Below are 13,394 nucleotides of genomic sequence, written 5' to 3' on the forward strand. Positions count from 1 at the left end.
GTATCCAACAGTTCATTCCATTTTATTTTCTGCCTTAGTGGTACAAGGGGTTGGTGGTTCTAGGGTATTGATGGTACTATAATACTATGACAAGGTACTGTGACTCAATTCATTTGCCTGATAGATGTTATTATTCCGAAATGTGATTATGGGTAAACTTTGCTATTTCTCAGGTTAGCATCACTGTTAGGTTATTGATTTTATTTTGTGATAAGAGGACAGTAAGAGGTTGGTATGTTACATGATGTCACCTAAGCACTATGAGAGGTGAATATCAGTGGATTTCATATAAGACATCATAGAAGAGATTGGTCTGACTTCTGCATTGGTGCCCTGATGTGAAGGTAAAATATATACCTTCATTTTTCCGAATATGCACAAGCACTAACCAATTAGTGGTCCTTTTAATAGATGTTGTGTTAGTAATTGCACTGTACAGTGGCTTTTACTGATGAGTGCCAGTATGAACAAGACATTTTGGTTACCCATTATAGGTGCAATAGCTTTGATCACGTTTTGGAGTGCTGTTTTTCAGGAAGTGTCAGCAGAAGATAATTGTTTATTGTACAATGATTATGTTTTACTGCTGAATATCATATATTTGTTGGAGGCACTAACAAAGTAAGTTGTAAGCACAAAGAGATTTTTTGATCCACATGGTCGGAATTGATCCACTTGGGATATTTCATAGGCTTCCCAAACATTGTTAGCATTCCAGCTGTGGCCGTACATATTTCTATCTTTTTGTTTGCAAGCAGGCCTAATGCTTCAGCAGTGCATGTTACACAGCACGTGAACTCTGCAATTCTCTTCCAATATTAGAACAAACCTTGCATGCAGTATTGGACACTGTACCTTGAAAGAAATTGAAAGACAGTGTGCTACGTGCAAGCAATGTGTGCTCACAGCAACTCCCTTTGTCTCTGATGCAATAGACTGAATAACCAGTCCAGTTGTCATTCTTTCATTAACATGCACTTCAAATTCTTATCACTGTCTGAATAATACAGTAAATGAGAATTTGGGTGTTGACAAAATGCATGGTCGAGGACTACAGGAATCTCCACAGAACTACAAGAATGTGAGTGTACAACAATCTGGAAATACTTCACGGTACTAGAAAATTGATGGTAGTTGAGTAACACTACTCACAGATGTTTGTTTATACATAAATATACATTTCATTGACCTAACAATTTCTAGGCATCTCCAAAACTTTATTGTTTGCTCTCCGAGCTTCAAATTTGTATGTTTCAGAAGACATACCTACTGCAGCGTATATATTTCCCATGCAGACATAAGCAACAACACACTTCTCATCCGCTTTTGTACATTGATCAAAGGCCCATCTCCCAAGCTTCACGTTCAACCATTTCTGACAGGCACCCAGCAATGATAACCACAATGGAAGATGACTAAATGATGAAGTTTTTTCTATCATAGCTATGGCCTTTTCAAAGTGACCTGCACGGCCAAACAGATCCACCATGCAGGCATAGTGTTTTACTGTTGGAGAAAGATGATAAACATCCATATTACTAAAAGCAATCTGCCCCTCCTGTAGTAGACCCACATGACCACATGCACTCAGAATTATCAGAAAAGTGATAGTATCTGGGGAAATATCCTCAGCCACCATTTTGCTGATTGAATAGAGGACTGATTTTATCTGACCGAGTTGTGCATATCCAGAAATTAACGCATTCCAGGATACAACATTCCGAACTCGAAAGTCATTAAATACTTCTTGTGCTTTTTCGACCATACCACATTTGGCATACATATCCACTAATGCAGTGTGGAGCACAGTATCAGTTTCCAAGAGTCCTTGTTTACTAATCTGTGCATATATCTCATCTCCCATCTCAAGGCAACCTAGGCTGCCACAAGATTTCAAGATACAAATATAGGTAATTTCGTTTGGAGATATACTTTCATCCTTCATCTGCAAGAAACATTTCAGTGCCCTATCACCAAGGTCATGCTGTGTGTAACCGTAAATTAGTGTGTTCCAAGAGACAATATCTCGTTTTGGAAGCCCATCAAACACTTCTTGTGCCTTCCCTAGCATGCTACACTTTGAATACATGTCCACAATTGCATTTCGAAGAATGATGTGGTCTTTAAATAACCCATAGTTTCTGACTTGGGCATATATCTGTTCTCCCATCTCAAGAAACCCTATGTTGCCACATGCTTTGAGAATACACACAAAGGTGACTGCATCTGGAAAGATCTTCTCATCTTGCATTTGTACAAAACAGTGTAGAGCTTCATAACTAAGGCCATGTTGACAATACCCAGCAATCAATGCATTCCATGATACAACATTCCGTGTAGGAAGCTGATCAAATACCTCTTGTGCTTTTTTCATAGCGGTGCACTTGGCAAACATATCCACTATTGCAGTGCCAAGCACAACATCATTTTCCAGCAATCCCTGTTTTTTTACCTCAGCATATATCTCTTCTCCCACTGAAAGTGAGTCTATGTTGTTGCAAGCTTTCAAAATGCAAATAAATGTTATGGCATCAGGAGCGAGGCCCTCATCTTGCATCCCCCTGAAGCAGTTCAGAGCATCATTACTACGACTATGCTCTGCATATCCTATAATGAGCGTACTCCAACATGCAATGTTCCTAATGGGAAGTTTTTCAAATACTTCTTTTGCTTTTCCAAGCATGTTACATTTAACAAACATATCCACAATTGCTGCTCCAAGACTGGCATTTTTTTGCAGCAATTTCCGTCTTTTCACCTCCTCATATATATTTTCTCCCATTTGATACGATCCCACACTTCCACAAGCTTTCAAAACACAGATAAAAGTAACTACACTTGGTGGAAATCCATCATTTCGCATCTGCTTGAAGCAGTTCAATGCTTTCTCGCCGAGTCCATTCTCGACATACCCAGATATCAAAGTATTCCAAGACACACAATCCCGTATTGGAAGCTCATCAAATACTTTCTGTGCTTTTTCTGGTACTTTGCACTTGGCATACATGCCAACCAATGCCGTGCCGAGGATAATGTTTTCTCTCAACAGTTCACGCTTTTTAATCTCCCCATGTATCTCTTCACCCATCTTGAGACATCCTACATGGCCACAAGCTTTGAGCATACAAGCAAATGTAATTGCATCTGGAACTAGACCCTCATCTTGCATTCGTATAAAGCAGTTGAATGCTTCCTCTCCAAGCCCATGCCGGGCATATCCAGCTATCAATGCACTCCAAGATATGAGGTTTCTAATCGGAAGACTTTCAAACACTTCTTGTGCTTTTTCCATCTTGTTGCACTTAGCATACATATCAACCAACGATGTGCCAAGAACAGCATTTCTCTTCAATAGACCTCTCTCCGTGATTTCTTCATGTATTTCGATTCCTAACTCGAGCGAGCCGAGACTAGCGCAGGCTTTCAAGATGTACGAAAATGTAATTACATTAGGCGAGATGCCCTCTTTAAGCATATTTGTGAAGGAATGTATGGCTTCTTCATGGAGCCCTTTTTGAACATACCCTGCAATCAGTGCGTTCCAAGACCCAACATTCCGCAAGATAAGGTCATCGAACACTTCCTTCGCTTCCGCTAGGGCACCACAGTGAATATACATTCTGACCAGGGCATTGCTGACGGACAACTCCTTGGGGAACACGTCCTCGTGTAGCATGATGTGAGAGTGTATTTCCATAGCCTTGTGGAGGTTCCTCTGCTTTCCATAGGATTTTATCAGACCTAAGAGGAAAGGAGATCCTTGTTCTTTGGAGGCATGGTGATGGGGCAAGGTGGGTCCTTGTGAGACAAGGCAGAGCGATGGGTCCACAGCCATAGCTCATCTTAGAGGAGGAACAGAGAATCGAAGGAAGCTCAGAAAACAATGCCCCTCTCTAACACACATCCTTTTTCTTTTATTTCCCAAAATGCCCCTCTCCTCATACCGTTCTTCTTTTTCTCATATTTCCCCCAATACCCTTTTATATTCATGCTTGCTTTGTGATTCTTGTGTAAGCATTATTACAATTTACATTTATATATGGTGGATTCATCCCGACATGTAGAGTCGATAACTGGGAAGTTTCTAGTCTTTTATTTAATTCACATCTTTTTTAGGGTTACCTCAGAATGGGCGGGTTCACATTTGAATCATTTGCATTCATGGGAATCATCATTAACATACGATACTCGATCTGTAGCGCAAATGTCCCTACACACAATGTGTGTGGCACTACGACCTCCATATGAGTGGCCTGAGAATAAATAAGCACAAAAACCACAATATCATCTTGTTGTCTCAACCTTCAAGCATCATATAACCTTGAACTTTTTCTTAAGAAGTATGAAGTACTAGAAATATTATCATCACTTGTATGATGGCATTCATCGAAGTAAACAAAAACTCTAAAGGGGAAATTTAGAGATTTTCTTCCCCAAAATCATGCCTATTAGCTTCTATGATTTATTCAGATTATGGCCCAACATAATGTTCAACACTATGAGTGTCTCTTAGGGAGGCGAGAATAACTTTGGGATTCCTTGAAAGTGGTTTTCATATTGGTGAAGAAAAACAACACAAACATGATTTGGAAGGCTTTAGTTTTGAAGTTTGACTTGAAGAATAAATGAATAATCTCGGGAAAAAAACTCTGGATTACTTTTATACCTCCTCATTCGTTTGGTGAATGATGCCAATGCAGGGAAGTTTGGAACTTAGCTCACATGGATCTAGCTAGTTCTAACTAAATCTAGCTCTCCTTGCTTTTATAGGCCTTTGGAGCTCTTCATGCAAATAGAAATAGTTTTTCTTCTTTTATGATCTCCTTTACTTATCTCCCAAAAATGTTGATAACCATGTCCATTCATTCACATTTCTTTTGTTCAACCCATTGAAGTCCAAATAACCTCCCATAGTCCAAACAAGATTCAAGCCCTTGACCTTTCATTCTAAGAGTAAGCTTTTGTCAATTGAGCTATGTCTTTTCGTTACCTCAAATTTCATCTTTGTACTTGTCCTGCCCTTGAACCTTTTATATAACAACTGATACATTTTCCCACGTGAGCTTCCCACATCACGACAATGGAAATATGATTTGTTTGCGCTATTATAAATCACTTTGCCATGTGTTTTCCATTTTACCTTGGTGCACATAAAGTCCTACAACTTTGAACCTTTGATCTCAATCAATTTAAAATCCATAGGGGGTCTTGGAATGTGCCCATATGGACCTCTTAATCCTAGAATATCTTATGATGGAATGACATGTCATTCTTTGCATTTCGGTTCACATTGAACAATTCTAAAGATTTCCTTTTAGTACTTATTTGCAATAATATCTTGAACCACACTTTTCTTCATCACTTGAAAGGATTAGAGTACTTTTTGACAATTCCTTGTGGGTTGTTCACTTTTGTTTTTGACTTTTTGATCACTTTCTCCACAACTTTGCTTGTCTTTGTCAATCCCCTTCTCATTACCTTGTCAACTACAAATGCTTTTGTTTCTTCTTTATCAAACTCAAAGATCAATTGAAAGTATGAGTCAAGTATGTTTACGACGTTATGGTCATCTACTTTGGCAACTTTGTGAACTTTTGTATGTTTTCTCATCTTCCTCTTCATTTCAAAGTTTTGATATTCTACTTGTGTATGCTTCTTCTTGCCGCTGTTCAATCTTGTGTTTTATGCTTTTCTTTCTTACAAATGATGGGATTGGTCCCTGATCCAAAGTAATTCATCAATCTTGTTTGGCAAATCTTAGATTGTTCATTATCATTCTTATCAAAAACTTAAATTATGAACTTCACTATTTAATCTACATAGCTAATCCATATATACATGTTGCAGACATAACCATAACTAATCATGAAGTAGGTTTTCCCCATTGTCCCTAATCTTACGTGTTGCGGGTTAATTATGAAAGGAACAAAGGTATGAGTTGAATAATACAACTCTATGGTGTGAGATAAATGTTAAGCGTGTTATTACTTGACCACTTCGCATGAAGTGGTCAAGTGTGTGAACACATAAAGGCCTAAGGTTTTTGGGTTGTATAAGAAGTCTAACAATCTTCTTATGGGGAGGCTTGACCTATTTCCAGGCTATGTCAATGTGGCTATGGTTCTTGTCAACTAAGCATGTGCAATCCTCATGGGACCCAATGTATGATACGCACCAACACTTGATGGTATGGGACATCGATGAGATTCGGGTTCGTCTCACATTGTTTCTAGGGGATGGTTGGGCGGTCTAGCAACCCAAATTCCGTCCTTTACTTTTTCTTTCCTTATATTATGCTGAATTATTAGTTATTCTCTAACAATACCAACAATAATTTCTATTATATGCTAAATTCTTGTTACGATAGCATTGCCTTAAATTGGATTTATATCTTATTTCGCAGGCTTGTATGAGGTCTTCACGATACCTTGGCATAAATTACTTAATACAATAGACTTTTTAGTATTTGGATATACACTAGCGACAACATGAATTTGCAATTGATCTTGAAAGATTGATTAAAGTTAGAACCATTTTTCAAAGGCCTAAAATGAAACCATTTTTTTGTTGCGTATATATGTATGTGTAGATGTAGGTTAAAATAAAATTACAATGTTTTGACTCATGTTTTACATTAGGTAATATCAATATGGGTTGTTTTCCACATTGCAAAATATATTAGGAGTTATTGCATTGAATCTAGAGGAACCATTGCAAAATGTCTTTAACCTTCAAATGTTGACATTCATAGGCTTGGTGAGGTTTTGAATAGTAGTCGAAGTTTTCATTATGTTAGTGAAGTGGTCGCAAATATGAAGCCAAGCAAAACCATTCATATTAAGGAAAGATTTGGAAGCAAAATTCAATGCAAAATCAATCGTATTAAGAAATGATTTGGAACCAAAATTCAATGAGAAGATTTCCAAAACTTCTTGATAATATTCTTACCAAAATCTTTTTGACGCAAATTTTGGTTTTCCAAAACTTAAAATAAACTTTATGATTTTACCTAGACTTGAAGTTCCCTCATGTCCTCATTAACATCGCATAGATTACCAGAGGCTTTAACATATAAATTTAACTCATATATTTGAAGGTTAGGAAATATCACCCCGTCCCACTTATTCAATGCACTTTACATTTTGAGAACGTTCAATATGTAAGAGGACTTACTTTCCTGCACTATGCATGACTATCTCCTACTTGATATCAGTTGACGATGAGTATGTACTCTATGAAGGAGAAAGCTGAGGTTGTAAAATGGTTTGTGAGAAACAAATTTCTCCCATATATGCTTAATTTGCTGCCCTTGACAATTCCTTGAGTTAATAACATGTTGGATACTAAACAATGGTTACTAAAATTGTGATCATTGGCCACCTCCAACCTCTCTTTTCCATCCCTCTTTCAAACTCCATACTACCTTGTTTACCATCCAAAATCACATGAAATTGTACATTACCTTGCTAGTCTTCAATCTTTTCAAACAAATTTAATCATTCTAAAAAGACAGTAGTGACAAACATCGGCGACTCCAACTTCAAAGAATGCTGAATCAACTTGTATTTAGTTATATTGGAGAAGAAATTCCTTGGTACATGTTATGGTCTCTCCATGTACATATCTAGCATACAATTTGAAAATGATGTAAGAAAAGATAAAACGATAAAACAAGCATCTCTCTTGTCGAGGGGATGATCATGGTAGTAGAATTGAAACGCTTTCTTTTTTGCGTTTTCTTCAACTCCAGATGCCAATCTCTCATGGTCTCTCCATGTATATATCTAGCATACAATTTGAAAGAAAAACGATAAAACAAGAATCTCTCTCACCGAGGGGATGATATAGTAGTAGAATTGAGATGCTTTTTTTTTTTGCATTTTCTTCAGCTCCAGAAGCCAAGTATCAGTAAAGACTCAGTATGCAGTTATTGTAAAAGAAACTCCCCAATAGAAACTCACCAATCGGAATCATCCCAAAATGAATTTAATTTTTCATTTCAAGCTTCCATGATTCCAGAATGAAATCATTATTTCATTTCAAGCTTCCATGGCCAAGTTCGATCCCAGTCTTCTCGGTGCCACTACTTGTCACAAGCAAGGCTACGTCTTCTTCAGTGAGGCTACTCTCTTTGAAAAGAGCAGGTGGAGACACGTCCACCCTCTTCGCCTTCTCAACCGCCCAACTGTAGATCACCATTCCAAGGATAGCCATCAACATACCCACCATGTTCTTTGCTGTCAACGATGAATCGAATAAGGCCCAACCAAGAACAAGCACACAAACCGTCTTCATGTGGCCCAACACTTGAAAAGTCACTGCCGAAAACCTGCCGATGCAAAGGTATTGGCTAATGTTGCAAAATACTGCCAGTGCACATGATAGTGCTATAAAAAACTGATCACAAAAAAGAACATGAGAAACTTTGGAATCATATCTATCCATCGAATGATGGCATCTTTCTTTCAAATTCCAGGGATATTGGGACATGAAATATTTTTCTTTTACTACTTACAATGGAGCCTGGGGAGAAAGGATATGCCAAGATATTCTTGCCATTCAAAATGTAGTCAACAAAAGGCCCTAGAAATAACAGCGACATAGCTTGAAATGGAGCTGTCTTCTTTAGCAATTCAAAAGAGCCAATGGAATACTTCTTCTGAAAAGATCCAATATACTGTGAAAGGGAACAAGAAAAAACCAGCAAGATTCTGTTAAAGTGGTGCCATGTTGTGAGGTTACGCTGTGTTATATCTACTATATATAGAAGTTCCCCCTCTCCCTCTCTTGTTACATAGATACATAGATACATATAGATACAAATACATAGATACATAGATGCATAGATACATGTGGATACAAATACATAGATACATAGATACAAATACATAAATAGATACATATAGATACAAATACATACATGGATACATACATATATCCTATGCTTTGATATGTGAACGTGCTGCATACATGTGAAACTCTAGTGATTGATTGACAGAAGCGAAGGCTTACAATCTGTTGCAAGGATGAGGAAAGCACAGCAATGAGAGCTGACACAAAGCCTCCAAAATTGATATGCACATCTGTGACTGTGCATACAGCAACACCAACCACCACCACTACCACCGCCGCCTTCACTTCTTTAGTGTATGTTTTGCTATGGAGGATCCATTCAAGCACACATACGACCGGCACCATGCTTAATTTCGAGATCTGATGAAGACATGATGAGAAAAGAGAATCATAAGATTCGATTCCAATCCAGAGAATTGAATGTGGGAAAATGCAAGTCAATCTCATTGCCGGAATCGCAGCAAACGGAAACATAGACAGGATATGTAATTGGTAAAGATGAGGAGCCATCAGATTCGATGCATCGGTGTGTAGTATATGAAGGGAGAAAATACCTGATAAAACCCTACTGAATTGAGCATTAGGCTTAGGTTCATGCAAACGATGGAGGTATTTGCGACTACAGAAAACCATAGGAGGTCATTGAAAGGAACAGTCTGCTTTGAGACTTCTCCCGTGATTGATGAAGAAACATAACCAACCAGAGCTGTGACCGTGAAATGGAAGGCTGTGAGGGTAGTAGCTGCAGATCTCGGACATAAAGCCGGCCACAAAACAGAGACTTGCTGAGTTTTTTGAATCAAATGGAAGCAAACAAGGGATGATATAGATATATATATACATACCGAATCGGAAATCGTAGCCTTTGGGGGACATGACTTGCTTGTTGGCCATGATGATGCCCACAGAGCTGGTGATGTTCATGGCCCATGCGCCCACATCTGCAACAACCTCCTCTCTCTTCTTGTTGCTACCAGAAGTGGAAGAGGAAGAATTAGAATTAGAAGAAGAAGAAGAGATTTTACTCTCCTCAGGCATCTCTCTGTCTGTGTGTCTGTGTGTGTGTGCCTTTGGATTAACTTGTAAAGAAAGAAGAAAGAATAGCGCAATGGTGGGGCTCTTCTCTTCTTCTTCTCTTCTCACGTAGATTTCTTTCTTTCTTTTCACATCTTCCCTCTGAAGAAGGTAAGCCAATATATGTATATGTATATGTATATATGTATAAATATGTATAAATATGTATATTCAGATCTATATGCATCTCACACACTCTCTTTCACATGTGTATCACGTGAAATATAATATTTATGGTCTCATAGGTCATAATTTCACCTCCCACGTCTTTGGGCTCTAACTTATTGGCATAAAATGCCGACTCCTTCTACTTTATTATCCTTAGTGTGAACACATTCTCGAGCTAGGGCTTAAGTATATATGCCTAGAGCCTAACGTTGTAAAGACAGTCTTGGAGAGAAAAAGAGTTTTACAGAGAAGAGAATAACAGAGAGCTTCCATTGAAGCCTAATCTGTGTCTATCCTCTTTTTCTCGTTGCATATCTGTGTTATTTGTTGTACACATTTTACACTGCAGGTCCTCATCTTCATCATCCGCTGCCCACCATCATATCTTCCACAAGTCGTATCAGAGCGACCTTGCTGTCCAGCGGCAACGAAATGCATAAAAGACTTAGAAGGGAAGCTATCTGGTTGAAAGAAAAGACCAGGTCAACAAAATCTACTTTCCAAAAAATGGCGACACAATCTGGCACAAATGTGGAAATCCGGAAGTTCTCGATGGGAAGAACTTCGCCCTATGGAAAGAGATGATGCATGATGTACTCATCATTCGGGGTCAAATCAAGGCTATGAGACACAACAACAAACCAACCTCGATGACAGTAGAAGAATGACATTCACTGGATGAGATAGCCAGGTCGACCATTCAAATGCATATGGACGAGAACGTCTGTTTTAGCATGACCAAGGAGACAACAACATTCTCTTTGTGGGAAAAGTTACAATCGGTGTACGAGAAAAAGTCCTCCTCTTCAATGTTGATACTAATTCGACAGTTATTCAACATGAAGCTGAGAGAGACGGATCCAACAACCTCCCACATCAACACCCTCAGTCGGGTGTTATTTGAACTCTCCTCCCAAGGGATCAACTTCGAAGAAGAAGTTAAATACCTTGCCCTCCTTTCGAGCTTTCCGGCGAGTTGGGAGGTATTCTACATGACTTTTGCCAATAGTTGTCTGAATCTAAATCTAGATGAGACGATCGGACAAGTTCTCATCGAGGATATTCGGCGAAAATTGATGGGACTCACCATCGATGAGTCAGCAAAAGCCCACCACTCGACCGAGTTGATCGAGCGATCTAGTCGATCGAGAGAACTGGTCAAAACTCTAGTCGACCAAGAGAGAGGGGAGATTGACAACGATCGAAGTCGAGGAATAGTCGATCAAGTGATTTCTACACCCACTGCAGAAAAGCTGGTCACAATGTTTTTGGCTATTGGTCGATCAAGAGGAAGGAGAACGGTCGACGGTGTTAGGAATATGTCCCTCCAGTGGGAGGAGCCGACTGTTCGGCCCAAGTAGTGCCGATAGTCGAAGACTAAGAGGAGTACCGATTGTTGGAGAGTCGACTGCAAGAAAGTTGACTGGATGAGTCGACAGAAAGGAGATCCAGGTCGAAGATGCGACCAACTAGTCGAGCCGAACAGATGGTTGATGACCAAGCCGACTAGTCGGACAGGCTGGACAATCAACACTAGGGTCAACTAATGGCTACTTATTATTATAGATAATAATAGCAATGTTGTGTAGTAGTGGCTACATTTGTAAATAACCCATATAGGGTATTAGTATAAATACACTTAGGGCAAGTTCTGTTTGTAAGTGAGTGATGCAGAATTGTGTGTGATTCTCTGTTGTAAAGAACGATAGAGAAGTGTGAAAACGAGAAGAGAGGTTGAGTGAGCAGCGCTATAGCTGTGTTCTGTAATAGCATATGCCAAGAGCCCTGCACGACTTATACACTCGGTGTAGAGGGTGTTGTACTCAAATCTCGTCATTGTATATCCACTGTATAGTGAAGCTCCGTTCTCCGTGGTTTTTCTCCCGCTTTAGGGTTTCCACGTAAAATCTGTGTACACTTTGCTCTGCGGTTCCAAACTGTGTATTTCAATGCATTTCTTCTTGTGGATTGACGATTCGTTTCTCAACAGACAGTTCGAACGAAACTCAGGACAATCTGACTCGAACTGTTCTCCAATCAGCAACCAAATATGTTGTCGACTCCCGATCAAGAGAAATCCTATCTCTTGAGGACTCAATGATTACTGGACTTTGGTGCGCAAGACATGCACAAATGTGGTTACTGGACTCTGGTGCCACATTTCACGTGACCCCAAATATCGAATGGTTTTCAAACTATTCGGCCGGAGCCAACAACACATTCTGACTAGGCAACGAGCAAGAGTGCGCAATCGTAGGGATCGGAGAGGTTCCCATCCAATTGCCAAATGACAATACTATCACCCTGCACCAAGTCTGGCATGTATCTGCGCTAAAGAGGAGTTTGGTTTCCATCAGCATGCCAGCAACAGCCGAGTATAGAACGACTCTCAATGAGTCATCATAGATGATTAGCCAAGGGAATATGAAAATCAGAGGTGCATACAAGTACAATAGCCGACATCTGTTGATGGAGATTAGTCTAGAAGGGGCCTTGAATGTAGCCGAATCACGTGACTTAAACCTATGGCATGGCTGACTAGGCCATATGTCTCAAGCCGGACTAGATCGGTTGATGGCGATTGGCTACGTCCCGAAGCTCCAGACAAAGACGAACTTCTGCGAACATTGTCGTTATGGGAAACATACATGAAGTCCGCACTCTCTCCACTATGAGACAGTACGATAGCCGTTAGAGCTTGTGCACACATACATCTGTGGGCCGATGCTCGAGAGATCTCTAAGAAGCTCCCGATACTTCATCACATTCATAGATGATTGTACATGGAAATTCTGGTCCTACTCGATTAGGTCAAAAGACGAAGTGCTCGAGGTCTTCACTCACTGGTTAGCCGAAGTGGAGACCTGATCATGATATAGGGTAAAGACATTCTGCTCCGGCAATGGAGGTGAATATACCTCCTCAGCCTTCAAGCAATACTTGTCCGACAAAGGGATCCGATATCAAAAGACCATTCCCTATACTCCCATGCAAAATGCCGTGGCGGAACGAATCAAACAGACGATTCAGGTGAGAGTGACGACAATGCTCTAGCACTCCAGACTAAAGCTAGAATTCTAGGCCGAGGCATTGTTGACAACAGTATATTTGATAAATCAATTGTCGTCGAAAGCAATCAGGCTTGAAGTTCCCCATGCACTATGGTCAGGAAAAGAGCTGACCTACGATCGGCTTTGTATATTCGGATGCGAAGCCTATGCATGTATCCCCAGGGAGAAACAAACCAAGTTGGCGCCCCATGCAACAAAGTGCATATGCCTCGGTTCTGGAACTGATGG

The 13,394-nt window shown here is 39.7% G+C and overlaps 2 protein-coding genes across 3 annotated transcripts; both read right to left on the reverse strand.

The window, feature by feature from the left end:
• Positions 1-1,189: 1,189 nt before the first annotated feature.
• LOC147855316 (pentatricopeptide repeat-containing protein At4g18520, chloroplastic-like) lies at positions 1,190-3,835 on the reverse strand. Its single transcript, XM_087330603.1, has 2 exons — positions 1,790-3,835; positions 1,190-1,669 (listed from the first exon to the last, which is right to left on the reverse strand). Exons 1-2 carry the CDS (start codon positions 3,833-3,835, stop codon positions 1,190-1,192), a joined length of 2,526 nt encoding a protein of 841 aa, XP_087186729.1.
• Positions 3,836-7,539: 3,704 nt separating this feature from the next.
• Positions 7,540-9,901, reverse strand: LOC147855317 (UDP-rhamnose/UDP-galactose transporter 3-like). 2 transcript variants are annotated; one of them, XR_015530871.1, is made up of 6 exons: positions 9,699-9,901; positions 9,408-9,595; positions 9,013-9,213; positions 8,516-8,677; positions 7,917-8,397; positions 7,540-7,744 (listed from the first exon to the last, which is right to left on the reverse strand). XR_015530871.1 is itself a non-coding variant. In XM_087330782.1 (5 exons), the coding sequence occupies exons 1-5, from the start codon at positions 9,889-9,891 to the stop codon at positions 8,035-8,037; spliced, it is 1,107 nt and encodes a 368-aa protein (XP_087186908.1). In that variant the 5' UTR covers positions 9,892-9,901; the 3' UTR covers positions 7,912-8,034. The 2 variants fall into 2 exon arrangements, 1 of the variants encoding a protein (XP_087186908.1); XM_087330782.1 differs by lacking the exon at positions 7,540-7,744 and having other exon boundaries at positions 7,912-8,397.
• Positions 9,902-13,394: the final 3,493 nt, after the last annotated feature.

The sequence above is a fragment of the Azolla caroliniana genome, unplaced genomic scaffold (assembly GCF_043228905.1).
Source record: "Azolla caroliniana isolate FFs.n. ecotype wild unplaced genomic scaffold, voAzoCaro1.0.p SCAF_14, whole genome shotgun sequence".
NCBI lineage: Eukaryota > Viridiplantae > Streptophyta > Polypodiopsida > Salviniales > Salviniaceae > Azolla > Azolla caroliniana.

Bases quoted from the DNA above. Each gene is read 5' to 3' on its own strand.
- LOC147855316 (XM_087330603.1), bottom strand. From the start codon at position 3,835: ATGGCTGTGGACCCATCGCTCTGCCTTGTCTCACAAGGACCCACCTTG. The intron at 1,670-1,789 runs GTGGATATGTAT...CAACTCGGTCAG, and splicing joins CTGTGCTCCACACTGCATTA to ATAAAATCAGTCCTCTATTC.
- LOC147855317 (XM_087330782.1), bottom strand. From the start codon at position 9,891: ATGCCTGAGGAGAGTAAAATCTCTTCTTCTTCTTCTAATTCTAATTCT. The intron at 9,596-9,698 runs GTATGTATATAT...CGAGATCTGCAG, and splicing joins AGGCTACGATTTCCGATTCG to CTACTACCCTCACAGCCTTC. The intron at 8,398-8,515 runs GTAAGTAGTAAA...TTTTGTGATCAG, and splicing joins CTTTCTCCCCAGGCTCCATT to TTTTTTATAGCACTATCATG.